General features: G+C 39.9%; 3 protein-coding genes across 4 annotated transcripts in view; 1 reads left to right on the top strand and 2 right to left on the bottom strand.

Moving 5' to 3' along the window:
• The window catches only part of LOC143415825 (uncharacterized), a 36167-nt gene extending 35607 nt beyond the window's left edge, over positions 1 to 560 (bottom strand). The window contains exon 1 of the mRNA XM_076881246.1: positions 1 to 560. This exon is cut by the window's left edge and continues 1602 nt beyond it. The gene's annotated coding sequence lies outside the window, so the exon portion shown is untranslated.
• The window catches only part of LOC143415819 (uncharacterized), a 272397-nt gene that overhangs the window by 51074 nt on the left and 193380 nt on the right, over positions 1 to 27943 (top strand). The gene's annotated exons all lie outside the window — the stretch shown is intronic.
• LOC143415826 (uncharacterized) lies at positions 4791 to 22157 on the bottom strand. 2 transcript variants are annotated; one of them, XM_076881248.1, is made up of 4 exons: positions 21731 to 22157; positions 17294 to 17399; positions 9991 to 10587; positions 4791 to 5922 (listed from the first exon to the last, which is right to left on the bottom strand). In XM_076881248.1, exons 2-4 carry the CDS (start codon positions 17309 to 17311, stop codon positions 5233 to 5235), a joined length of 1305 nt encoding a protein of 434 aa, XP_076737363.1. In that variant the 5' UTR covers positions 17312 to 17399; positions 21731 to 22157; the 3' UTR covers positions 4791 to 5232. The 2 variants fall into 2 exon arrangements, with proteins under 2 accessions (XP_076737363.1, XP_076737362.1); XM_076881247.1 differs by having other exon boundaries at positions 4791 to 5925; positions 21731 to 22156.

Below are 27943 nucleotides of genomic sequence, written 5' to 3'. Positions count from 1 at the left end.
CAGAGTAATCAAGTAGATCCAAAACCAGTCTAATGTTATGAGAAATGTATCTATTTCTCATAAAGCCTGATTGTGTCTCATCGATAATTGTGTCCAAGAACTCTTTAATTCTGTTAGCAAGTACTAAAGCCATAATCTCATAGTCATTATTGAGCAGACAGATGGGTCTCCAATTATCAATAAGAAGTAAGTCCTTGTTTGGCTTTGGAATAAGTGTTATGAGACCCTGAGTAAGAGTAGGAGGGAGGGTGTTATTCTCTATACTTTTTTTTTCTTTTTTTTGTGTCCCGTTTGGATCTATAGCCATCAGAATTGTTGTCTTGAGGCCAAGAAAGATGCCAAGTGGATTTATTTTACCAAGTGGATCATCATGGCCTTGCCATATTGGTCCATTTGATTGACCTTTATTATAATTATGAATTTATTTTATTTTCGGTTGCTACAAACGAGACAGACATGACTGTGGGATAGGACAGGGGGAAAGAATGAAAGAAAGAGAGGGAGAGAAAGAAAACCAAAGGGGAGAAGAGAGGGTGAGAAGGGGGGGAAGAGAGAAAAAAAAACAAAACAAAAAAAAAAAACAAACAAAACTCCTGGGTCACCTGTATGGACAAAAAAAAACAGAAGAGAAAGCAAACAGCAAAGAGCAACATAATAAAAAAAACCAGCACCATCACAATAAACTAGCTAGCAGTAGATATCAATAGTTACTAAATAATAAACAATATTGTGCAGCACGCAAGATAGACAGCGCACAGTGTGCTTTGAGGCAGCAGCCAAGAAAGCTGTAGTCCGCGTCTGTGAATACCCATGTGTACACCTGTGTGGATAAGCATGCTTGTATTACAAAGGTTCCTTCATGTAATGATCTGCTAGGGAGTGTGGGGAGCCACAGCCCTGTCCTCTATGGTATCAAGCAGGTATGGAGGAGATCAAAACTCCAGACATCCAGAGGCCCCCAGAACACAAGAGACCAAGGAAGACCCACAGAGGGGCAGCCGCGCCACTGTCCCAGTAAGAGCTGAGGAGAGTCCCAGATGAGGGCTCATTCAGCAGCCGCGGAGCAGAAGCCAGGGGGAGTTGCAGTGACGCACCTGTGAGCTCCGCCGGCAGCCAGCTGTGCCTGAGTGACCGAGCCCCAGGCCGAGAGGCCGGGGGCACCCCACCTCCGAAGTGGCTCGTGCGAGCCCCAGGCTCCAGGTTTCGATAAGCGGCCGCCAAGGAGTGAGCCGGTGTGTACCTGGACGCCCATCCCCAGACACAAAGAACCACCAACGCACCGATACCTGAGGGAGTCCGCCACCGGCAGGGGAAGTAATGGTGGGTGGAGATAGGCCTCCAAACCTTGGAGGGCCTGAGATGTCCCCAGAGATACTTTCTATACTTTCTATGAAAACCTGCAGTAAGAACGGAGCACTTCCTCTCCATGGCCTTATCAACATCCAATCTCCAGACTTCAGACTCTGCTCCTGAGGAGAAACAGAATCATCTGGCAGATCATTTGTTCTCATGACTTCTTTACTTTTAAACATTTTGAGCATCCAATCTGCTAATGTGCTCTCTCTTCTGTGTTTCTATCATCACTACAGAAGACTAAAACTCTAAATGCTCTACCATATATAATCTCAAAGCTCACAGCTTTACTGTGCCGTTAGTTCTCTCTACCAACCCTGCACTGTGGCTGATATGAACAATGATGTTTTAGTGTTATCCCTAGATGCTGTGCCATTAATCCAATCACTTCATTTACAAAGTGTGGACCATCATCACTATAAACAGTCTCCGGAATCCCGTGTTCTGGGATGATATTCTTACATATTGCTTTGGCAACCGAAATGGCATCTGCTTCCCTAGTTGATTGATTGATTGACTGATTGATTGATATACCTTTATTAGTCCCACAAGGGGAAATTTCATGTTATGGCTGCCGACCTGCAAGGGCGTCGCCATCTTACCCTCCAACCATACATACATTACACAAAAACATCACATGGTGAAGACAGGTCAGAGAGGTATAACAATGGAAGATGCACCACACGAGGAAGGATAAGGAGAAAAAAATAACCCCCCCCAGACTGAGCTTCAACAGGGAGATCAGTTTAAGAACAGAAAAAAAAACACCTCTGCACATGAAAAAACTCTTAATACACCAAAGAAACACGTGACAAGCAACAGGAGTGGGTAAAGGGTGAGAGACAGTCAGTGTAGACAGTACATCCGGGCCTGCAGCCTATGCGCTGGTCTCCTTGATTCACCGTCAGCATCGGAAGGGAATAAGTGTTGAAGGCGTTTGGAGGGGGAGGGGGGATGAGTGTACATCTGCATGTGTGTATATGTCTGTGTGTGTGTGTGTGTATGTCCAGACTTCAGCTGAGACAGTGTCCTTCGCCCTGCCAGGCTAAGTAAACAGTCTTCCAGTCAACCCAGGTGGCCTTGCATAGAATGGGAAAAACCCACTACCCACTTTGCAAAAGGGCAAAAGAAACCTTTTGACATAATCTCAAAAAAAGCGTGAGCTGGCAGGGGACTCCATAATTGGTCATAATGGCTCATTACCTGTGTGGACTCAGACTGTGGAGGCAATAGTAGATACGAAGAGTCAGCCATGCTGTTCAGCACAGAACTTACGGAGCACCAAAACTGCACACATTCCCTTTATCATGATGGCTCGTTTGAAATTTATTTAAAATACGTTTTGAGTTCAAGTTTAAGTTTCTGAGTTAAACTCAGCTACACCTGACCGTGTAAAATCTGACATTAAAAATCTGAAATTAATCTGATGTTAAAGATTATTTTTCAAAAATGATTATCTAATAATTATCTAATAGAGGCAGTATCTTGGTTACATCTCTTGGATGAATGGATGACAGGGTGCTACAGCAGAGGCTTTCATATGATTAATGCCAGATATTCATGAACTCATGCAGGGTTTAATTTTCACTGAAAGAATGTTAAATATCCAAATCCAGCTGTGTGGGTCTTTGTGCTGTCACTGTGCAATGTGGACTGTGCACCCCGAAGTTATGCAGGAGTTTCTTAAAGTGTCGCTTCAGAGACGTCTGAAGCTTGGACACAGTATAATGTGGAGCAGTTGCACACTGTTATAATGATTATTTCTTTGCATCTCTGCAGTGTTTTATGATAAAATAAAAATCAAGTGCAAAACCCTTGAAATTGATCCAGTGGTTTGTGGTTAAAAAAATTACGGAGCCCCCCAGGGGACATGGGAGAAAAAAAAAATTAGGGAGAAAAAAAAAAATTAAGACGGACTTTTGCGAGAGCTCGCAAAAGTATTGCGAGAGCTCGCAAAACTTTCTCGCGAAAGTTGAATTCCAACAATGGCGGCAGCTACTTAGTTGTAATATTGCTCTTTCTGGGTCACAAAATACACTTTTAAGATATTTTGAGGCGTGAATGTAGTTGTGTAAACGTCAGATACCTGCTCGGTTTACAAGACATCACATATTTGCAAAAGTGCTCCGACGTTTTTGGAGATCTGACACCCACTAGCTCGAAGCTAACGGGAGGTCGAGACCTACTACAGCCGGGAGGAACACCGCTTTCCCGGCAAATCGTGCCTCGACCTCCCGGTCGGCTTCGAGCTGGCGGCCTCCGAAGAATGCGGCTAAAACTTTTGCGAGCTCTCGCAATACTTTTGCGAGAGCTCGCAAAAGTCCGTCTTAATTTTTATTTTTTTCTCCCTAATTTTTTTTTTTTCCTCCCTAATTTTTTTTTCTCCCATGTCCCCTGCGGGGCTCCGTAAAAAATAGCAGTTTTATAAGCTGAGGTTGTCCATTTTCTGACTTTCTTTACATTCTGATAGTTTGTAACAATCTGAAGTGCAAGAAGAATTGTGAAGTAATTTTAAAATATTGTTCCTAATTTGGGAACAACACCACCTGCTTCCATGTCTTGCATTAATATTTTAATAACTTCTCTGCTTATTGACAATTGTTCCTCAGATAATTATATTATCTCTATTTGTACGATACGACGAAGGGAAAACAGGGTACCTCTTTGAAAGTGTTGAAACACTTATGTAATTATTTATTTTTGCAAAATAGATGCATTATACTCTGTGCTTTTTCAAAGACAATGACACTTGGGGTTCAAATGAAAACATTGGGGTGTAACATTAATGAAATGTTCAATCATGATGAAACAGATTCTCCTGCGTCTTCAGAAAGTAAAAATAAACTAAAAGTAAACTTACTGAAAGTAAAAAAAAGGGTGAAAACTGACGAATGTGGATAAATCTGGTATATTTACACGATGAATTCAATACACATTCATATCTGACTCTGCTGCTTTGTCAACAGCAGCTGTGTTGCTTCCAGTCAGTATCACGTGCTGAGTTCTTGTGCCCTCCTCCTCCTTTGCATCCTTTTAACATTTTCATTTACAAAAATGTTGATGCACAAAATCTGCCATAAAAATCCTCATAAAACAATATTGTTTTTTGCTTCTTTTTTCATAAACGACTCATCATCATCATCATCTTTGTTTAGAAGCAAGAAGAATCATATAGAAATGAAAAAGGGATAAATCTTCTGACCGAACCTGCTGGGACTGTGTGAGGTCCTGAGGCTAAGAGTAAGGATTTATTCACAGGAGAGCTGCGTTCTTACAAACCATCCCACTGTGTAAACCTGACATCTGTGGAACAGCTGAGCTGTATGATGTGTACAAGGACACAAAACATTATTTACCATCAGATCCCGAGCCCTCCATGTGTTAATCAAGAAACTGCTGCTGTGCTACATCCATAAATAATGAATAAATTAGGAGCAGAAGCTAAAAGGACAGTTTATTTGTACCATCTTCATGTGAACACATTCAAGAACATCACAGATGAAGAAACATTAAAAACTTCCACACTACATAAAGCAAGAAAAATGGTTTTTCTTTCAGGTGGTTTCAGAAAAAACAGAAACATCAAACACCTCCAAGACTCTCTTTGAAAGAACTAAAAACCTTTATTCTCATGGTCCAATCATGAGTGAACTCCCCGATGAAGCCTTGTGTGCTAAAACATGTCAGAGTTTTAAAGGTTAAACATGAGTTTCCAAAACGTTTTGCTGGAGAACAATGAACTATTTGACTGAGTTTCAATTATTTATAGACGAGCAAAACCAGGACAGAGAAAAAAGGACAAAACTGACTCAGTAAAACGACAGAAAATAAGATCCCATGTAAATCTGTATTATGTAGAAGTTCAGCCCAGCAACCAGTTCAGTTCAACACAAGTTTAAATGATTCTATCTGAACTCTGTGGAGCCTGATCTCAAGCTTTTTGAGTCTGACACTGAAACCAGAGGATCTTTCTGTCTCTGCAGATTCACTGTGATCCAGTGATGGGAGTGATTTCAGCCCTGAGTGATCACGCTGATGTTTGCACAGAGCAGACAATGAGGTGAATGTTTTGGCACATTGGTAACAGTGAAACAGTTTATTAGTAACGTGGGATCGTTTGTGTGTGGAGTATGAACTGAGATTCCTGAAGCTCTTGTCACACTGGTCACAGCTGTAGTTTCCTTCCATGTGTGTACGTTCGTGATTGTTACGACTACCTGAATCTGAGAAGCTTCTGTCACAGTGTCTGCACTTGTATGGTTTCTCTCCTGTGTGGACTCGTTTGTGTGATTTAAGCCCCCATGCAGTGGTGAAGGATGACCCACACTGATCACAGAGGTGCTTTTTAACCCCACTGTGAATCAGTTCATGTTGTTTTAACTCACTTGGTGTGGTGAAGCTTCTCCCACATTCTTTGCAGTATTTCAGTTTGTCTCCAGTGTGTCTACGTTGATGTGTTTTTAGGGTGTTTTGCTTACTGAAAGTTTTTCCACAGAGGTCACAAGGAAAGTCTTTCCCACCACCACAGTGATGACAGGGTTGAGAACTGGATCCATCTGTGTCGCTCTGCTTCTAAACAAAGACACAAAGACAGTGTAAGTCAGTCCTTCAACATTTTTATCCTGAACGTCGCCTGAAATAAAGAGCATCTCTGCAGACGTCCAATTACATTTTATCGTAAACTGAAAGGCACGGACGTTTTCATTAATGAGCATCTGACACGAAAAAACGCAGACAACGCGAGGAAGGCAAGGCAACTGAAGAAGAACAGTAAAATACAACATACATGGGTAACAAACTGTAAGATTTTCATTAAGCTAAACGGGACACCAGAAGAGGCAAAAGTACTGATAGTGAGGAACATGGAGGATCTGGACAAGTATAACTGACACCAATGTATCAATTACACCAGGAAATGACATGGACACGTTGAAATTAGTTCTTCAACAGAAGGTAATTGATCTAGATTGTGAATATAAGGAGCATAATATAATAGATCCAGAAATAGATTCTGAAAGTAACTTTCTCTCTTCTTTTGTTAAAAATTGTAATTATTTCACTCAGGAACAATATGAAAAAGAAATTAACCTAGACGGGAAGCTCTCATTAATTCACTTTAACAGCAGAAGTATGTACTGTAATTTTGATTTCATTAAGGACTATTTGCAACAATTTTCTCGCCCCTTTAGTGTTATAGCCATCACTGAAACTTGGTTCAATGTCGATAAAGGAATAGATTTTTGTTTGAATGGATATGATTTAAAATACATGAATAGATTAAATAAGGCGGGCGGCGGGGTTGCTATATATGTTCATAACTCTATAAAATATAATGTTGTAACAACTATGTCTATGGCTATTGATGGAATTTTGGAATGTTTGACTATTGAGATTATGAATGAAAAAAAGAGAAATGTTATAATAAGTTGTATATATCGGACACCCAGTTCAAGTATTGACACTTTTAATGAATGGATAGAAAAAACGTTTGCTCCGGTGAACCAAAAATTACTATTTATCTGTGGTGATTTTAACATTGATTTGCTAAATCCAAAAGGTTAAAAGCCATTGATGACTTTACTGACACAATGTACAGCTTATCACTATATCCAACAATAACAAAGCCAAGCAGAATAACATTACATAGCGCCACTATTATTGACAACATTTTTACTAATGTCATGGATTTCCAAACTAATAGTGGCCTGCTTGTCTGTGATATAACTGACCACTTACCAGTTTTTACTTTGTGTGACTGTGATTTAAAAAAAATAGATACCAAGATCATGATAGCAAAGCGAACAATAAATGAAGAAGCAATTCATGCCTTCAATTTCGATTTAGCACAACAAGATTGGAGTTCGGTGTATGAAGAGTCAGATGTGGACAAGGCTTATGATAATTTTCTAGATATTTTTACTATGTGGTACAATAAACATTGTCCTGTAAACGAACACATGACAAAGAAAAAAAAGATAAAAAGTCCTTGGCTCACAAAAGGAATTATTAATGCTTGCAAAAAGAAAAACAATCTGTATAAACAGTTTATCAAAGTAAAAACAAAAGAAGTGGAACAAAGATATAAAGCATATAGAAATAAATTGACTGATATTATAAGAACGAGCAAACCACTTTATTATAGAAGAAGATTATATGAAAATAAAAACAATATAAAAGGAACTTGGGATGTGTTAAACAACTTAATTAAACAAGGATCTTCTGGAACATCATATCCTGAATATTTTACTGATGCAAATGGTGAAAATCACAACATGAGTAATATTGTCGATGGGTTCAATAAATTCTTCATAAATGTTGGCCCCGAACTAGCAGCGGACATCCCGTGTCATAAAAATGAAAACATCAGTAATATAAAATCAAATCCCTTTTCACTGTTCCTCTCAGCTACAAATGAGCAAGAAGTAATAAATATCACACTAAAATGTAAAAGTAAGTCTTCAATGGATTATCATGACATAAATATGTCTGTAGTTAAACCGGTTATTCTGAATATTGCTAGTCCCTTAACATATATCTGTAATTTATCATTTCAGTCCGGTTGTTTTCCAAAAAAAAATGAAAATTGCGAAAGTAATACCACTATATAAAAGTAATGACAAACACAGTTTTACCAATTATAGGCCTATTTCTCTACTGCCTCAATTCTCAAAAGTTCTAGAAAAACTTTTTAATTCAAGATTAGAAAAATTCCTTGAAAAACATCAAATAATAAATGTTGGTCAGTATGGTTTCAGAACGCAAAGAACCACTTCAATGGCGATAATTGAGGCAGTAGAAGAAATTACTGATACACTGGATAAAAATAAATATGCAGTTGGTATTTTTGTTGATCTCAAAAAGGCCTTCGACACAATCAATCACTCAATTTTACTGGATAAATTGGAAAGATATGGTATTCGAGGGAAAGCTGGTAACTGGTTAAAAAGTTACCTAACAGGTCGGGAACAATATGTTAGCATAGGGCATTACCATTCAGAGAAACTTGGTATTACATGTGGTGTTCCCCAAGGGTCAGTGTTGGGACCAAAACTTTTCAATGTATACATAAATGATATTTTTGATGTTTCTCAAGTACTTAAACTCATACTGTTCGCAGATGACACCAACATATTTTTCAGTAGCGATGATTATACTGATCTTGTAATGACCGTAAACAGGGAGCTAAAATTAATTTAAAAAATGGATGGACATAAATAAATTATCATTAAATATAAATAAAACTAAAGCAATGTTTTTTGGTAATTTAAAATATAATATAGAATTACCAATTATCATTGAAGGTGTACCAATTGATAATGTGAGTGAAAACAAATTTTTGGGAGTTATAATTGATAATAAAATTTCATGGAAACCCCACGTCAGACACATAAAAACCAAAATTTCTAGAAGCCTCGCAGTTTTGAACAAAGTGAAACAATTCCTTGATAAAGATGCACTTCGTACTCTGTACTGTACCCTGGTTCTTCCATATCTTACATATTGTGTGGAAGTGTGGGGAAATACATATAAAAATACAACTAATCCATTAGTCACAGTACAGAAACGAGCACTGCGTATTATTCACAAGGCTGGTTATCTAGATCATACTCACAAATTCTTTCTTCAGGCAAAGTTACTTAAATTCCAGGATCTGGTTAATTACAATACATCCATAATTTTGTATAAAGCTTTTACTAAACTTTTACCGGCAAATTTACAAACTAGATTTGAAATTCGAGAAAAGGTTTATAATGTTAGAGGATTTGGAGAATTCAAATTACCCAGAACTCGAACAACCCGTAAAGGCTTTTGTGTGTCTGTATGTGGTGTGAAAATCTGGAACAGTCTGAGTTTACAATTGAAACAATACAAAAATATTCATAGATTTAAATTTCTCTGCAAAAAGTTGGTCTGGTCACAGTATACTCAATGATGGTTTTTAGTGTGCTCTGTAATGTCTGTCCTCTTACCATTGGTGGTATGGATTCCAAAAATAAATAAATAAATAAAGTGTGCGTATGTATGTACATATATGTACTTGTGTGTGTAGATATATATGTATGTATATGTATGTGTGTTTGTTACTTGTATTATTACTGCCTGTTACCTGTGGTAATGCAATTTATAATTTATATATTCTGTATTCAGTTATGAAGGCTCTAATTGTTGGTTGCGAGCTGCCGCTTAGATGCTTGTATGTGCCCGGGGCTGTTGATGGGTCTGTATGCAATGATGGGCGTAGCTGCGGGAAGTTTGTTTTTTTTTGTTGATGAGTGAGTATAGGGGTGGGATTTAATAAGTTTTCTTCGTCCCACTCCTTTTTCAGGCAATTTTTGTTTTTTGTTTTGTGTATTTTATGTTCAATATAGGTATTTGTTGTGCCTGAAAATGAATAAATAAATGAAATGAATGAAATTGTTTCAGTTAACACACTCAGTTTACTGGGCTGCAATAACTACAATACTACCACCATAATACTACAGTAATACTAAAATCATAACTGACATGAAAATCTGAATAATCACTCAGAGCTGCTTTTCCATGCAGTAGAATTGCTAACATGCTAACACAGTTTAATGAGCAGAGTTGTTCCAAACAGTCAGGCTAAAATGACAAGATAACAATATAAATACATACCTCACAGTAACTGCACTTGTAGAGTCTCTTTCTGGTGTGGATCTGTTGGTGTTGTCTCAGGTAACGTGGAGCTTTAAAAGACTTCTCACACAGGTCACATTTATAAGGTCTCTCCTCAGTGTGGGTAAACATGTGTTTTTGTAACTGTGCGTCCGTTATAAACTCTTTGCCACACTGTTCACAGCAGTAAACATCATGTCCGGTGTGAATGCGTACGTGTGTATTTCGGTACCCTCTCTGGCTGAAAGTTTTTCCACAGATGTCACAGCTGTATGCCTTAATTCCAGAGTGGGTAACTAGATGGCTCTGTAAGTGGCCACTTTGAGTAAAAGCTCTGCCACACTGATCACAGCTGTACGCTTTAACTCCACTGTGGATGAGTTGGTGTGTTTTTAGAGCACGCTTCCAGGAAAAAGACTTTCCACACAAGTCACAGCTGAACGGTCTCTCTCCAGTGTGGATGACCTGATGACGTTTTAGTTCAGCCTTCCTAGTAAAATCCTTCCCACACTCGTCACAGGTGTGTCTTTTCTCTCTCTTTCTTCTGTGAGGTTTGTCGGCCTCCTGAGAGCGCTGACTTCTCGCTCCATGTTGGTCCTGACAAAGATACAAACAGAGGCAGTGAGTGAAATGCAGTTGTGGAACAAACTGAACCTTCAAACTCCCTCCATTAACCCTTTAAGACCTACCATAGAACCAAGTCCGTCAGAGCTTATATTATAGTTTTACATGCTGTGGAGCCATTTTTGGGAGCATTTCAAGTTGCTATACATCAATACAACCATTATAGCCCAAACTTTAATATTATGTCTGCATTAGGTGCATAGTAATTACATAAATTGCAAAAAAGTGCAATAAACTACAAAAAAATTGAAAATCGTTTTTGTTTTTTTTAACATGTATTTCTAGTTAGAGAAATTTAAGAGGCTCATTCCTCAAAACTGTAAATACAAAAAAGTTGCACAAACTAGTTTCCCACCACAGGAAATTTATTTTGAGTGTCTTCATAGTTTTATTTTTGAAATACACCAATTTTTATATACTGCAGGAAAAACGAAAATAAATATTATAGTGCAAATTTGCAAAATAACAGCATATGCATCAAAATAAACTATTTCCAGCAGTGCAATATGAGTCCTAAGCATCCCAGAAACGACACAGAAAGTCATAAACTCAAACATAACTTTTTAAAACACAAGTATAGGGTCATAAGGCCCCGATCGTAAAAAACTACATTTCCGCAAAATGACGTCATTTCCGGTTTCGGGCAGGTCATGCGGTCATGTGATAGTTCGCGCTGATGGACGTAGGAAGTGTTACAAACAGCTGATCGGATCGGCGAAGCGTGTTTCTGGAATATCATGTTTTTGTTGCTGCAAGTGATTTTTATGCAGTTTTTGCAAAGCTATATGTGGAAGGAAACTGTGACCTAGGACAAGCTGATGGCATAAGATGTAAGTACAACTCCTCCAGTTTCATATGCAAAAAAAATGATTGCGCTAGCTTACGTGGTTGCAGAGCTACCGGGATTTAAAAATAGTTACGCAAAACAGAGCGTGCCTGCTCCGATCGGCTGTAAAGGGTTAACACTAGTTTTAAACCTGAAGGTGGAGTGTGGCACCAAACACCTTAAAGGTCTCTTATCCCCACCTGCTGGTAGTTCTAACACATTACATCCAACCTGGTGTTAAAAATAATTCATGACTGTTAAAACACTAAAATCAAGCCCATCCCTCCTGATTGTACACACACACACACACACACACGCTGTTTCTAACACATATTTCTATAATTTTTATAGTTCTATACATAATTATTCAGTGATAATAAATCCTATGTTTGTTTATTTGTTTATTCAAAAAGAACCCCATTAGCTTCCACAGCAGATGTTGCTCGTCTTCCATCAAATACAATCACATAAAATATTATACAATAAAGTGGATTCAAGATATCCACATAATTTGGCTCTTACATCCACAGTGAGGTTTCACAATTAAAATATAAGCAATCAACAACAACAACAACAACAATAACACTGAGGCACATTACAGAAATTTCAAAAACAAATCTCTTACAATATTGCAACAACTAAAAGTTCTGTAAATCAGCTTTTAAATGTTCATTGAAGTTTTGAATAGTTACTAATTCTCTAATTTTAAAAGGCAATATATTCCACATAAAAGTTGCTCTAAATATAACAGTTTTACAAAAAGTTACTTTTAACTCGAGGATTTACTAAATTGCAGTTTGTTGAAAATCGTATAATATCATTATGTATTTCATCTGGATACTGCAGCTGAGCAGAATAAATGTGGCGTGTTTAACAGAATTGTGTTCTTTATAACTACAAGTAAGCCATAGAATATTTTAGCCTGTACAGGAAGCCAAGAAAGTTGATTATGCATTTCATCGATATTGGTATTAGAGATGGCACAATGCCACTTTTTAATGTCCAATACCAATTCCGATATCATATGGATATCTGCCGATACCGATATGAATCCGATATAGCGTTTTTTGTAATCAATAAAACTGTTTTTTAAATAAATATCTTGCTGCATTTGTGACGCCCACAAGTGTATGGTCACAATTGTAATTTTTTTGTGAATTGTTTTTGATGTAAAAGACCTGATTTTATGGTGGTATTGCACTTTTCATTTAGAGTTATGGACAATGTAATTGCGTGGCATTGCCACAAGGGGGAGATAGTGGTGAGTGCGATAGGCCGTTGCAACGTGTCTCTGCCTCAGACGAGGAAGAGCCTGCAGACCGAACGCAACTGATGTCTCCTGTCTCTGCTTTTCTGTTAAAAAAACAGGTCAGTAGTTTAAGTTTGCTCACCGCAATGTACATATAAAGGCAAGAAACCTTTTTCCTGTCTTAGTTTAAAGACTGCGAATGTTGTGAGAGAGTGTGTTTTCACCGATGGAGAGAAAGCTAACTATACCGCCATTTGTAATGGCAGCTGCCATTTCACTCGTAGTCTAAATAGGCAGCTGGTCTTATTACCTGTTTTATTTTGTGACAAACGCAGCTCTTAAGACACTTCTTTTATCCTGACATTATTGGAAGTTACAGTTGATTAGGACCTACCCAGTTCTTATGTGTCAAATGTAAATAGTCTGATGTATACTGTTTGTGGATGATTGTGAACTGTTTGTGAGCAATGGAAGAATATTTTTGTTTATTGGTTACAAATGTAATATATTGTTTGAATCTGTTAAAGTATAAGAAAAGTATGAAGGCGACATAAGTGGGTTAACTCATTCACTGCCATTGACGTCTATAGACGTCAATTGAAAAACCCTGGCAGTGGGGAGTTGCCTGATTTGAAAATGGCTGGCAGTGAATGAGTTAATTGCAGTGTTAGTGGTGCTGCACAGAAATGTTTTTGATGCTGAACAGCAGCAGAATTGGTTACAGATTTATTGTAAATAAGGACGTTCATATACAATGATTATTTTGTAAGTTTATTCTTGTGAGAGTGCAAGGTAACCAAAAGGGTTTGAGCTATGGACCTAATTGAATGTTTGTGATGTTAAAAGAGAAATGTGTGTGTCTAAATGAAAAGAAAAGAACGTTGTTAAATTCTGTTAATAAACCAGACGAGGAAGAGCCTGCAGACCGAACGCAACTGATGTCTCCTGTCTCTGCTTTTCTGTTAAAAAAACAGTTTAAAAACAAACCCCATCGAAGGCGTGTAACACATTTTGTATAAGTTCATACTCAAGTTTTAAAAACAAGACACTAAAGCTATTCCGTTATACCAAATGAGCCCTTTCCTCTACTCCCTCTTCACCCACGACTGCAGACCTGCCGATGGTTCTAACACCATCATTAAGTTTGCAGATGACACCACGGTGATTGGCCTCATCAGTGACAACGATGAGGCCGTCTACAGGGAGGAGGTGGATGGTCTGGCTGAGTGGTGCGACACAAACAACGTGCTGCTTAACAGTGAGAAGACCAAGGAGCTCATCGTGGACTACAGGAGCAATGCTGACCCACATCCACCCATCTACATTAAGGGGACGGCTGTGGAGCGTGTGAGCAGCTTCAAGTTTCTGGGAGTCCACATCTCCGAGGATCTCATCTGGACGACCAACTGCTCCAAGCTGGTCAAGAAGGCTCACCAGCGCCTCTTCTTCTTGAGGACTCTGAGGAAGAACCACCTGTCCTCAGACATCCTGGTGAACTTTTATCGCTGCACCATTGAGAGCATCCTGACCAACTGTATAACAGTCTGGTACGGGAACTGCTCTGCCTCGGACCGGAAGGCAGAGGTTGCATTGCAGAGGGTTGTGAAAACTGCCCAGCGCATCGCCGGAGCACCACTTCCTGCCATAAAGGACATCTATAGGAAGCGGTGTCTGAAAAGGGCTGGGAAAATCATCAAAGACCCCAGTCACCCATCACATGGACTCTTCACCCTCCTGCCCTCTGGGAGGCGCTACAGGAGCCTCCGGACTAAGACCACCAGGAACCGGAACAGCTTCTTCCCCACAGCTGTCAGACTCCTGAACTCTGCCTCCTGACATCTGACCCACGTTAACTCATGGACTGAACATACACACACCCACAACCACCTACACACACACACACACACACACACAATGGACAACTGTACCCTCAAACACACAATAATAACATGGACTGAACCACCACTCACAACCACTAGCACTTTATACAGCCTCTGTAGAAATTATCCACATATCTCACTTATCTTAACTGCACCACTGTATAAATAATCATTCTGTAAAATACGATAATTTTTAATTCTACAACTGTTTATAACTTGCATATTTCCCATTTCTGTATAGCTGTATATCTCATATTTCTGTATAGTTTTTCATATTTATATCCTGTTCATAGCTTGTACTCACCACAGCCTGTACATACTTATAGTTATAGCATATTCATAACATACTTCATACCGTGTACATTATAACATACCATAATAGACCCATTTCTGTAATACACTTACATATCTATACTATTGCTAATATATATTGTAATATATCTATATCATGGCTAAAGCACTTCTGGATGGAAGCAAACTGCATTTCGTTGCCCTGTACCTGTGACATGTGCAATGACAATAAAGTTGAATTCTATTCTATTCAAATATTTTATAGTTCAGCAACACACATCAATCTAATAAACTTAAACCTGCACCATCCTTCCTATTCTAGTATTATAAAGAGTACTCATCAGAAATATTAAACAACCTAACTAATAGAGTTGCCAACTCCCAGCAAAAATCTCCTAGAACCACCCCCACCCTCATGATGCTTAATCGACATAATCAACTTTAATTTAATGCACGTGTACATCAAATGCACAGAAATAATCAATCATGTTTCCACAATAATTACCACATTTCCCGGACTACAATGTGCACCTGAATATTAGCCGCACAAGCTAAAATCAGGGGAAAATCCTGTTTCACACATACATTACCCGCACCTGACTAAAAGCCGCAGGTGTTTCAATGTTGACTTATCATATGTAAGAGAATATGCACAAAGGGAATTGTCAGGAAAGAGATGGCTGTTTGGAGACACACCCTGTGAGGAGAAATTTGTTAGAAGGCAAAGAAACTCACATCTCAGATATCTATTTTTACATGCGCATGGGCGGCCACGGTCCGATCTGCTCTACGCCAACGTGTGTACAACAGATGTGACACAGAAAAACCGCCCAGGGCTTTCAGAGCATCCTTTATTTATACTTCAAGTGAGCTTTCAAGGAAGTAGGAGTGGCATGTTCAGAATACAAAAAACATTTCCATAAAAGGAGAGAAAGACTGTTAACTTGTCTGTTAACACAGGAGGTAGTATCGTATGTCACCGCATTCTTCTACACATATGGCTTCACTCTCTTTTCCTGTGGTGGTTCCAATTCACAAGCTCTTCTTCCTTTAAATGAAGCTACAACTAAACATAATTCACAAAATTAAAAATCTTTCATCACACCCCTTTTATTAATATTTTGAAAAACAAGTTATGGTACATATTTGCATGTCTTACAAAGCTTCAAACGACGCGTCGACTATTAAATCAGTCGTCGACGATTTTGATAGTCGACCTAATCGTGACTAGTCGACTAATCGTGGCAGCCCTAGCTGAGACCATGAAACGTGGTGATTTATGGTAATGCCGAGAAGTTTAATCTGGGTGACGTGTTCTAACACTGGCTATGGAAAGACTCAGATGTGGGCTGTTGACTAATCTGCTTCTAATTAACATAGATTTGGATTTAGATACATTTAAAATCATGTTGTTTTTACTTATCCAGTCAAACACATTCAGCAAATTTTGTTGTGACACGTTGGTCAATTCAGAGTTGTCACTGGCTGAATAAAACATGGTAGAATCATTGGCATACCCAAGATAAACCCAAGACATATTGCAGATCGTCAGTGAAAACTGAGTAGAGAAGTGAGGCAACCTTTCATCAAGCACAGAGCAGCTGATGAAAATCAATAACATTTTAGTTTATCAATCAAAAGATCAAAATCTATCCAAGAATACCACTTTCCCATCATCTAGATGTTTATACCATATATTATCTGTCATATGAATTAGAGCTGAGCTGGTAAAATGACCAGCTTGGTTCTGTTAAAGTGAATTGTTAAATGTTGTCATTTTTATGCTACCATCTCTACATTGTTTTAACTCTGTGGTGAAAGGAATTTATTTGTCCCCCCCCAGCCTCTCGAGGTTCTAGGGGGACATTTGAAGTGCGTTTCTGAGATACCGACGAGGCCTCACTTGCAAGTAAATCGATCGATCGCTGTTGCCTTGTTTTTCTTTCACGGGAATAAGTCCTGGAGACAGCGGGGTCTGAGTTTAGACCCAACAGGTACAGTGAAGAAAAATGTCTGATTGTAACCTGAGGATTTTTTTACATTAAGAAAAAGGCAGCAAACATCAAACCAATTTAAGCCTAAACAGTAACATATGAACGTAGAGCAGGGCGATATGACCAAAAATATTAATAGTGCAAATGCAAATTCCTCGGAGCAAATGTCGGCCAATTTCCACTGGAAATGCCTTTTGGTTAAACTGTCAGCAAGGAATTTGTATTTGCACTGTTAAATTTTTATATAACTTCAATACACATAAAAAAAACAGCTGCTTGTTTAAGTGAAAATACATTGATGGGACTTTTAATAAAGTTGTGGAGTTGTAAAGTATTTTGTCTCGCGTCAATTATATTGTCAGTTATATCATTATCGCAAATTTTCAAATGTATATCGTGATAAATATTTTTGGTCATATCGCCCTGCTCTGTCTGTCACCTTCTGTGTTGAGCTCATTGTTTTCTCTGTAGTGGCTGAGCTGAGTCCAAGTAGCTGAAAATGTTCCTCTGCTGCTCCGTCAGACTCTTCTCCTCCTGCTGATCACCTGGGACACAAAGCAGATCTTTGTTAGGCTCCACACTGCACTGAAGAGTCAAAGTGTCTCATATGTTCATCTGACAAGTTAAAAGAACACATCTTTGCTTCCCGAAGTGGGCAGCTTGTTGGAAACAAACACAAAAGGTTTGAGCACTGATACAAAATTTAGCAGTATAGCAGGAGAGACTGAGGCAGGTTATTAGAATCAAATGCCCAGTGGGCCGACACACACACACACACACACACACACACACACACACACACACACACACACACACACACACACACACACACACACATATACATACATATACAACAACAACAACAATCTTTATTTATAGAGCACATTTAAAAGCCTTGGGCATACCAAAGTGCTTTACATAAAACAATAAAAAATAAAACAGTTCACACATTAACATCAAATACATAAAGGTAACGAATTATGTTCACAGATAAAAGCCACCAATAAGAGTAAACTGCAGCACATAGGTTATAGTAAGGTAAGACTGTACCACCATGATAAAAGACAGCAATAATGGAAAGATAGCAGAGAATTTAATACAATAGGTCAATAGGTCACTGCAAGCAAGCCAGCATTTAACTGGTAGAAAAGGCAAGTTTAAAAAGATATGTTTTTAGCTGTGATTTAAAAGAATGAATAGAATCAGACGCCCGGATGCCAATCGGGAGATTGTTCCACAGCTCCGGTGCAACTAGAGCAAACGATCGATCACCTCTAGATTTCAGTCGAGATCTGGGCTGAACCAGCAGTAACTGTGAGGATGACCTTAAAGCCCTAGCAGGAGCATATGGATTTAAAAGTTCCTTAAGATAGCTTGGTGCAGTGTTATTGGTAATTTTAAAAGTAAACAACAAAATTTTAAATTGAATACGATATTTGACAGGCAACCAGTGCAGATTAGCAAGGACAGGAGTAATGTGGGCAAACTTCTTGGTTTTAGTTAGAATGCGTGCTGCAGCATTCTGAACTGTCTGTAATCTATGTAAAAGGGAAGGGTGGAGACCACAATAAAGTGAATTGCAGTAATCAAGCCTCGACGTTACAAAGGCGTGGATGAGCTTTTCTAGGTCTTTATACGGGATATAGTGCCTGGCCTTAGAAATAAGGCGAAGCTGGTAAAAGCTGGATCTGACAACAGCAGACACTTGTTTATCAAGTGTAAATGAGCTGTCAAATAAGACACCCAGATTCCTAACAGTGTCAGAGAAAGAACTAGTGAGAAAACCAAAGGCATCCCGAAGTTTGGCACCATACATACATACATATATATATATACATATATATACATATATACATATATATACACATATATACACATATACATATATACATATACATATATATATATATATATATATATATATACAAGACTGGCTACGGATACCGACTACAGAACGGAGCAGTTGTCAGCCACCTCCTGTACATGGATGACATCAAGCTGTATACCAAGAGTGAACGAGACATCGATTCACTGATCCACACTACCAGGCTATACAGCAATGACATTGGAATGTCGTTCGGACTGGAGAAGTGTAGTCGGATGGTAACAAAGAGAGGGAAGGTAGTCAGAACTGAGGGGATTGAACTACCAGAAGGCAACATTGCAGACATAGAGGACAGTTACAAGTACTTGGGGATCCCACAGGCGAATGGGAACCATGAAGAGGCCGCTAGAAAAGCTGCAACCACCAAGTACCTGCAGAGGGTCAGGCAAGTCCTGAGGAGTCAGCTGAATGGTAAGAACAAGATCCGGGCCATCAACACGTACGCCCTGCCCGTGATCAGGTACCCTGCTGGGGTAATAGGCTGGCCAAAGGAGGAGATAGAAGCCACTGACATAAAGACAAGAAAGCTCCTTACCATGCATGGAGGGTTTCACCCCAAATCCAGCACCCTGAGGCTGTACGCTAAGCGGAAGGAAGGGGGCCGGGGACTGGTGAGTGTCAGCACCACAGTCCAGGATGAGACAACGAACATCCAAGAATACATTAGGAAGATGGCCCCAACTGACCGAGTGCTCAGTGAATACCTCAGGCAGCAGAAACCCAAGAAAGAGGAGGGAGACGAGGAACCATCATGGAAGGACAGGCCCCTGCACGGTATGTACCACCGGCAGATAGAGGAGGTGGCTGATATCCAGAAATCCTACCAGTGGCTGGACAAAGCTGGACTGAAAGACAGCACAGAGGCACTAATCATGGCAGCACAAGAACAAGCTCTGAGCACAAGATCCATAGAGGCTGGGGTCTATCACACCAGGCAAGACCCCAGGTGCAGGCTGTGTAAAGATGCCCCAGAGACAATCCAGCACATAACAGCAGGGTGCAAGATGCTAGCAGGCAAGGCATACATGGAACGCCATAACCAAGTGGCCGGCATAGTGTACAGGAACATCTGTGCCGAGTATAACCTGGAAGTCCCGAGGTCAAAATGGGAGATGCCCCCAAGGGTGGTGGAGAATGACCGAGCTAAGATCCTGTGGGACTTCCAGATACAGACGGACAAAATGGTGGTGGCTAACCAACCGGACATAGTGGTGGTAGACAAACAGAAGAAGATGGCCGTAGTGATCGATGTAGCGGTTCCGAATGACAGCAATATCAGGAAGAAGGAACACGAGAAGCTGGAGAAATACCAAGGGCTCAGAGAAGAGCTCGAGAGGATGTGGAGGGTGAAGGTAACGGTGGTCCCCGTGGTAATCGGAGCACTAGGTGCGGTGACTCCCAAGCTAGGCGAGTGGCTCCAGCAGATCCCAGGAACAACATCGGAGATCTCTGTCCAGAAGAGCGCAGTCCTGGGAACAGCTAAGATACTGCGCAGGACCCTCAAGCTCCCAGGCCTCTGGTAGAGGACCCGAGCTTGAAGGATAAACCGCCCGCAGGGGCGTGCTGGGTGGTTTTTTTTTTACATATATATATATATATATATACACATATATACACGTATATATATATATATATATATATACACATATATATATATATATATATATATATACACATATATATATATACACATATATATATATATATATATATATATATATATATATATATATATATATATATATATATATATATATATACACATATATATATATATATATATATATATATATATATATATACACATATATATACATATATACACGTATATATATATACATATATATATATATATATACATATATACACGTATATATATATATATATATATATATATATATATATATATACACACATACATATATATATATATATACATATATACACATATATATATATATATATATATACATACATATATATATATACATACATATATATATATATATATACATACACATATATATATATTTATATATACACACACATACATATACATATATGCGCCCTTATGCGCCAAGGGCTCAGAGAAGAGCTCGAGAGGATGTGGAGGGTGAAGGTAAAGGTGGTCCCCGTGGTAATCGGAGCACTAGGTGCGGTGACTCCCAAGCTAGGCGAGTGGCTCCAGCAGATCCCGGGAATAACATCGGAGATCTCTGTCCAGAAGAGCGCAGTCCTGGGAACAGCTAAGATACTGTGCAGGACCCTCAAGCTCCCAGGCCTCTGGTAGAGGACCCGAGCTTGAAGGATAAACCGCCCGCAGGGGCGTGCTGGGTGTTATACACACATACATATATATACATACATATACATATATATACACATACATATATATACATATATACACATACATACATACATATATACACACACACACACATGTATGTGTGTGTATGTGCATATTGGTCGGCCTACATATATATGCATGTGTGTTTGTATGTGTATAGATAGATAGATAGATAGATCCCTTTTGATTGTTGGGAAGTATGTGTATGTGGTGTTAAATAGGCCTATACTACTGTGCTGTGATGTCGCTCGTAAGGGTGAAACTCATTGTGAAACGTTTGAGAACCACTGCTACAGAACAATGGAGATTTCCGTTATATGGTAACACCCTCAAATCACGTGATGCCCAGAATTGTACAATACTGATGCTCGAGAGCGCGCGTGTGATGCAAGTATGTGTAGAGTGTTGAGCGCGTGATCAGTGGTGAGAAAAACAACTCACGAAACTTTACCTTTCAATACTCGTGGCTCACTTGCACTTCTAATCTATTCGTTTGCACACTTACACACACCCAGCTGCGGTTTCCTGTTTTGCTACACTCTGGAGAGCCTCGCCTTTAACGGTCTCCTCTCGCAGAGAGCAACAGAAAACTTCGAAAAACTCGAGATTGACTGAACTCAGTTCAAAGTTACCTTGACACTTACCTTTAGATGTGAGAGGTAGCAATGGTCCGCTTGAAGCTGACGCTCCGGTGCGTGTGTCAGAAAAATCAACACGCTGCTTCAGAAGCACTGTGTCGAGGCTTGATTCGTTTGGCCAGAGTGACGTGATTAGTGACGTCTGAAGCTTCATTTAGAACGTACCTTTTTTTTTTTTTTAAGTTTGACGAGCATCTTGACTTTTGGTCTTTGGATCAAGGGCGTAGATTTGGCATGGACGGAAGGGACGCGTCCCCACCAATATCCAGCGATTATTGAATTGTCCCCACCAATAATTTGATCTCTTCGAGTAAAGAAAAACAAACCCGATAGTAAGTAAAAACGATCTGTCAGCGTCTTATTCAGTGAGTGGAGCAGAAAGAGTTAAATTACGTTCTCTACCGGAGTCCTACGTCATGTGACAAATATGGCCAATGTGATTGGCTGTGCCTTTCAGGGAGCTCTGTTTAGTTTCAGCAGCTGCAAACCTGCGCTGCGAGGCTCAGAGGAGGATGGCAGCAAAAAGGAAGAACCTGTTTTGTTTTTGTTTTTCAAATTGTTTTTCAAACAAACCTGTAAGTCACATAAAGTCAAGTTCACTCATATAATGTGTCCGTCACAATAACGTTACAGGCTATGCTAGGACATACATGCCAACACTCCCGATTTTTCCGGGGAATCCCGAATTTCAGTGGCCTTCCCGATAATCTCCCGGGGCGACCATTCTCCCCAATTTCTCCCGATTTTCCACCCGGACAACAAAACTGAAAACCATATCCTAGACTGGCCCAGCCAATTCCAGTTTCCAACAATGGCTACTATTACTGCAGCTACTTGGTTTTAATATTACTCTTATTACTCTTTCTGGGTCGCAAAATAAACTTTTAACACATTTTCAGGCGAGAATGTAGCTGTGTAAAAGTCAAATAACTTAAACATGTTATTGTTTGGCCTTTTTCTGTGTTTTATTTGTTGGTGAGTAAATGGTTTTGGCTGAGATTAAAGTTATTAGATTAAATTAGATTAAATAAAACTTTATTAATCCCTCAGGAGAATTCCTCCAGGGTTCTCACACAGCTGAATAAACTGCTGTGTGAAAACAGCAGTTTATTCGACCATCTACGCCAGCGTCCGGTTATATTTTAGACAGCAAGGAGCAGACGGCAGGTGACGTAATTCTGAAGGCTAGACCGTCCAATTTCACAGTCGCTCATTTCCGGTCTACCCGGCTTTCGGAGGACCCGGCCCACTTAGACCACAAAGGCCGGGTTCTCAGGTGGACGCAGCCTCTGAATTTGGACACCCCCAGCCTGTTTCCGGTCGGACAATAATAACGGTGACATTTAAGTTATTTTATCCGATAAATAAACACTGTAAAATCAAGTTTTTTGTATATATATGTACATGTATATCTCCCCCAGCCCCTTTGAATGTCTCCCTAATTCTGAGGTCTCAAGGTTGGCAAGTAGGTGCTAGGCTTGGCCCACAGCAGTCGAAATTGTATGTAACCATGAGTAATGTGATGCCATGTCCACCAGGAGAGACTGGAGAGTATAGATGTAAAACAAATATGCCACCAGTTCATTCCAGCTAACGAGAGGAGCAGGCATGTGTTTGTTGTGTGGGGCATGTAGTCCATGTCTGTTGCTGTAACAGTAGTTCATGTTTAGAATAAAACATCTCAGCCCCCTATCTGATAGAGGGCAGTAGTGCCTAAAATGTTGCATAATGTTGCTGAGAGATCTTTTACTTTGTGGTATTCTTAGACGAGTAGTTTTATGGACAAAAACCACCAGATCTTTCAGTGTTCCCTTAGTGCTAATGTGTCAGAGATGTTGGTGTACTATAACTGAAGTAATGTTGTTAAGTCCTTAAAGTCATATTCTTTTATTGTCATGACTGTATTTGAAGCTATTTTTACTTTTGTATGATACCTGACTTATATGATATTTGGCTGAAGTAAACTAAAGCCTGAAATACTTAGTCAGTCATTTGTTTAATAGTAATTTAACATTATATAATTCACATATAAAACTATGAATTGTAATTTTAAACGGTTTAAAAGCATGTAGAATAGCATATGTAGGCAAGTATATTTCTCCTGTTTTTATCAAGAAGCAAAAACAAAAAGGAAAAAATAAGAAACAGGGCAGGGTTCGATGGTTGAATCATCCGTCCCCACCAATGCCACAACCAAATCTACACCCTTGCAAAGGCCTTTTAAAACTCTAGGAAGAGAATGAAGCTATTGTCAGATACCAAATCAGAGTAATCAAGTAGATCCAAAACCAGTCTAATGTTATGAGAAATGTATCTATTTCTCATAAAGCCTGATTGTGTCTCATCGATAATTGTGTCCAAGACCTCTTTAATTCTGTTAGCAAGTACTAAAGCCATAATCTCATAGTCATTATTGAGCAGACAGATGGGTCTCCAACTATCAATAAGAAGTAAGTCTTTGTTTGGCTTTGGAAAAAGTGTTATGAGACCCTGAGTAAGAGTAGGAGGGAGGTTTTTATTCTCTATACTTTTTTTTTCTTTTTTTTGTGTCCCGTTTGGATCTATAGCCATCAGAATTGTTGTCTTGAGGCCAAGAAAGATGCCAAGCGGATTTATTTTACCAAGTGGATCATCATGGCCTTGCCATATTGGTCCATTTGATTGACCTTTATTATAATTATGAATTTATTTTATTTTCGGTTGCTACAAACGAGACAGACATGACTGTGGGATAGGACAGGGGGAAAGAATGAAAGAAAGAGAGGGAGAGAAAGAAAACCAAAGGGGAGAAGAGAGGGTGAGAAGGGGGGGAAGAGAGAAAAAAAAAAAACAAAAAAAAAAAACAAACAAAACTCCTGGGTCACCTGTATGGACAAAAAAAAACAGAAGAGAAAGCAAACAGCAAAGAGCAACATAATAAAAAAAAACCAGCACCATCACAATAAACTAGCTAGCAGTAGATATCAATAGTTACTAAATAATAAACGATATTGTGCAGCACGCAAGATAGACAGCGCACAGTGTGCTTTGAGGCAGCAGCCAAGAAAGCTGTAGTCCGCGTCTGTGAATACCCATGTGTACACCTGTGTGGATCAGCATGCTTGTATTCCAAAGGTTTCTCCATGTAATGATCTGCTAGGGAGTGTGGGGAGCCACAGCCCTGTCCTCTATGGTATCAAGCAGGTATGGAGGAGATCAAAACTCCAGACATCCAGAGGCCCCCAGAACACAAGAGACCAAGGAAGACCCACAGAGGGGCAGCCGCGCCACTGTCCCAGTAAGAGCTGAGGAGAGTCCCAGATGAGGGCTCACTCAGCAGCCGCGGAGCAGAAGCCAGGGGGAGTTGCAGTGACGCGCCCGTGAGCTCCGCCGGCAGCCAGCTGTGCCTGAGTGACCGAGCCCCAGGCCGAGAGGCCGGGGGCACCCCACCTCCGAAGTGGCCCGTGCGAGCCCCAGGCTCCAGGTTTCGATAAGTGGCCGCCAAGGAGTGAGCCGGTGTGTACCTGGACGCCCATCCCCAGACACAAAGAACCACCAACGCACCGATACCTGAGGGAGTCCGCCACCGGCAGGGGACGTAATGGTGGGTGGAGATAGGCCTCCAAACCTTGGAGGGCCTGAGATGTCCCCAGAGATACTTTCTATACTTTCTATGAAAACCTGCAGTAAGAACGGAGCACTTCCTCTCCATGGCCTTATCAACATCCAATCTCCAGACTTCAGACTCTGCTCCTGAGGAGAAACAGAATCATCTGGCAGATCATTTGTTCTCATGACTTCTTTACTTTTAAACATTTTGAGCATCCAATCTGCTAATGTGCTCTCTCTTCTGTGTTTCTATCATCACTACAGAAGACTAAAACTCTAAATGCTCTACCATATATAATCTCAAAGCTCACAGCTTTACTGTGCCGTTAGTTCTCTCTACCAACCCTGCACTGTGGCTGATATGAACAATGATGTTTTAGTGTTATCCCTAGATGCTGTGCCATTAATCCAATCACTTCATTTACAAAGTGTGGACCATCATCACTATAAACAGTCTCCGGAATCCCGTGTTCTGGGATGATATTCTTACATATTGCTTTGGCAACCGAAATGGCATCTGCTTCCCTAGTTGATTGATTGATTGACTGATTGATTGATATACCTTTATTAGTCCCACAAGGGGAAATTTCATGTTATGGCTGCCGACCTGCAAGGGCGTCGCCATCTTACCCTCCAACCATACATACATTACACAAAAACATCACATGGTGAAGACAGGTCAGAGAGGTATAACAATGGAAGATGCACCACACGAGGAAGGATAAGGAGAAAAAAATAACCCCCCCCAGACTGAGCTCCAACAGGGAGATCAGTTTAAGAACAGAAAAAAAAACACCTCTGCACATGAAAAAACTCTTAATACACCAAAGAAACACGTGACAAGCAACAGGAGTGGGTAAAGGGTGAGAGACAGTCAGTGTAGACAGTACATCCGGGCCTGCAGCCTATGCGCTGGTCTCCTTGATTCACCGTCAGCATCGGAAGGGAATAAGTGTTGAAGGCGTTTGGAGGGGGAGGGGGGATGAGTGTACATCTGCATGTGTGTATATGTCTGTGTGTGTGTGTGTGTGTATGTCCAGACTTCAGCTGAGACAGTGTCCTTCGCCCTGCCAGGCTAAGTAAACAGTCTTCCAGTCAACCCAGGTGGCCTTGCATAGAATGGGAAAAACCCACTACCCACTTTGCAAAAGGGCAAAAGAAACCTTTTGACATAATCTCAAAAAAAGCGTGAGCTGGCAGGGGACTCCATAATTGGTCATAATGGCTCATTACCTGTGTGGACTCAGACTGTGGAGGCAATAGTAGATACGAAGAGTCAGCCATGCTGTTCAGCACAGAACTTACGGAGCACCAAAACTGCACACATTCCCTTTATCATGATGGCTCGTTTGAAATTTATTTAAAATACGTTTTGAGTTAAAGTTAAAGTTTTTGAGTTAAACTCAGCTATACCTGACCGTGTAAAATCTGACATTAAAAATCTGAAATTAATCTGATGTTAAAGATTATTTTTCAAAAATGATTATCTAATAATTATCTAATAGAGGCAGTATCTTGGTTACATCTCTTGGATGAATGGATGACAGGGTGCTACAGCAGAGGCTTTCATCTGATTAATGCCAGATATTCATGAACTCATGCAGGGTTTAATTTTTACTGAAAGAATGTTAAATATCCAAATCCAGCTGTGTGGGTCTTTGTGCTGTCACTGTGCAATGTGGACTGTGCACCCCGAAGTTATGCAGGAGTTTCTTAAAGTGTCGCTTCAGAGACGTCTGAAGCTTGGACACAGTATAATGTGGAGCAGTTGCACACTGTTATAATGATTATTTCTTTGCATCTCTGCAGTGTTTTATGATAAAATAAAAATCAAGTGCAAAACACTTGAAATTGATCCAGTGGTTTGTGGTTAAAAAATTACGGAGCCCCCCAGGGGACATGGGAGAATAAAAAAAATTAGGGAGAAAAAAAAAAAATTAAGACGGACTTTTGCGAGATCTCGCGAGATCTCGCAAAAGTATTGTGGGAGCTCGCAAAAGTATTGCGAGCTCTCGCAAAACTTTCTCGCGAAAGTTGAATTCCAACAATGGCGGCAGCTACTTAGTTGTAATATTGCTCTTTCTGGGTCACAAAATACACTTTTAAGATATTTTGAGGCGTGAATGTAGTTGTGTAAACGTCAGATACCTGCTCGGTTTACAAGACATCACATATTTGCAAAAGTGCTCCGACGTTTTTGGAGATCTGACACCCACTAGCTCGAAGCTAACGGGAGGTCGAGACCTACTACAGCCGGGAGGAACACCGCTTTCCCGGCAAATCGTGCCTCGACCTCCCGGTCGGCTTCGAGCTGGCGGCCTCCGAAGAATGCGGCTAAAACCTTTGCGAGCTCTCGCAATACTTTTGCGAGAGCTCGCAAAAGTCCGTCTTAATTTTTATTTTTTCCTCCCTAATTTTTTTTTCTCCCATGTCCCCTGCGGGGCTCCGTAAAAAATAGCAGTTTTATAAGCTGAGGTTGTCCATTTTCTGACTTTCTTTACATTCTGATAGTTTGTAACAATCTGAAGTGCAAGAAGAATTGTGAAGTAATTTTAAAATATTGTTCCTAATTTAGGAACAACACCACCTGCTTCCATGTCTTGCATTAATATTTTAATAACTTCTCTGCTT

Source organism: Maylandia zebra, unplaced genomic scaffold (assembly GCF_041146795.1).
Source record: "Maylandia zebra isolate NMK-2024a unplaced genomic scaffold, Mzebra_GT3a scaffold05, whole genome shotgun sequence".
Classification (NCBI taxonomy): Eukaryota; Metazoa; Chordata; class Actinopteri; order Cichliformes; family Cichlidae; genus Maylandia; species Maylandia zebra.
Note: the sequence above shows the minus strand (reverse complement) of the source record. Positions and strands in the feature narration are given on the sequence as shown.

Coding starts and splice junctions, on each gene's coding strand:
- LOC143415826 (XM_076881247.1), bottom strand. Junction 5,926..9,990: donor ACAAGTGCAGTTACTGTGAG/GTATGTATTTAT, acceptor GTCTTTGTTTAG/AAGCAGAGCGACACAGATGG.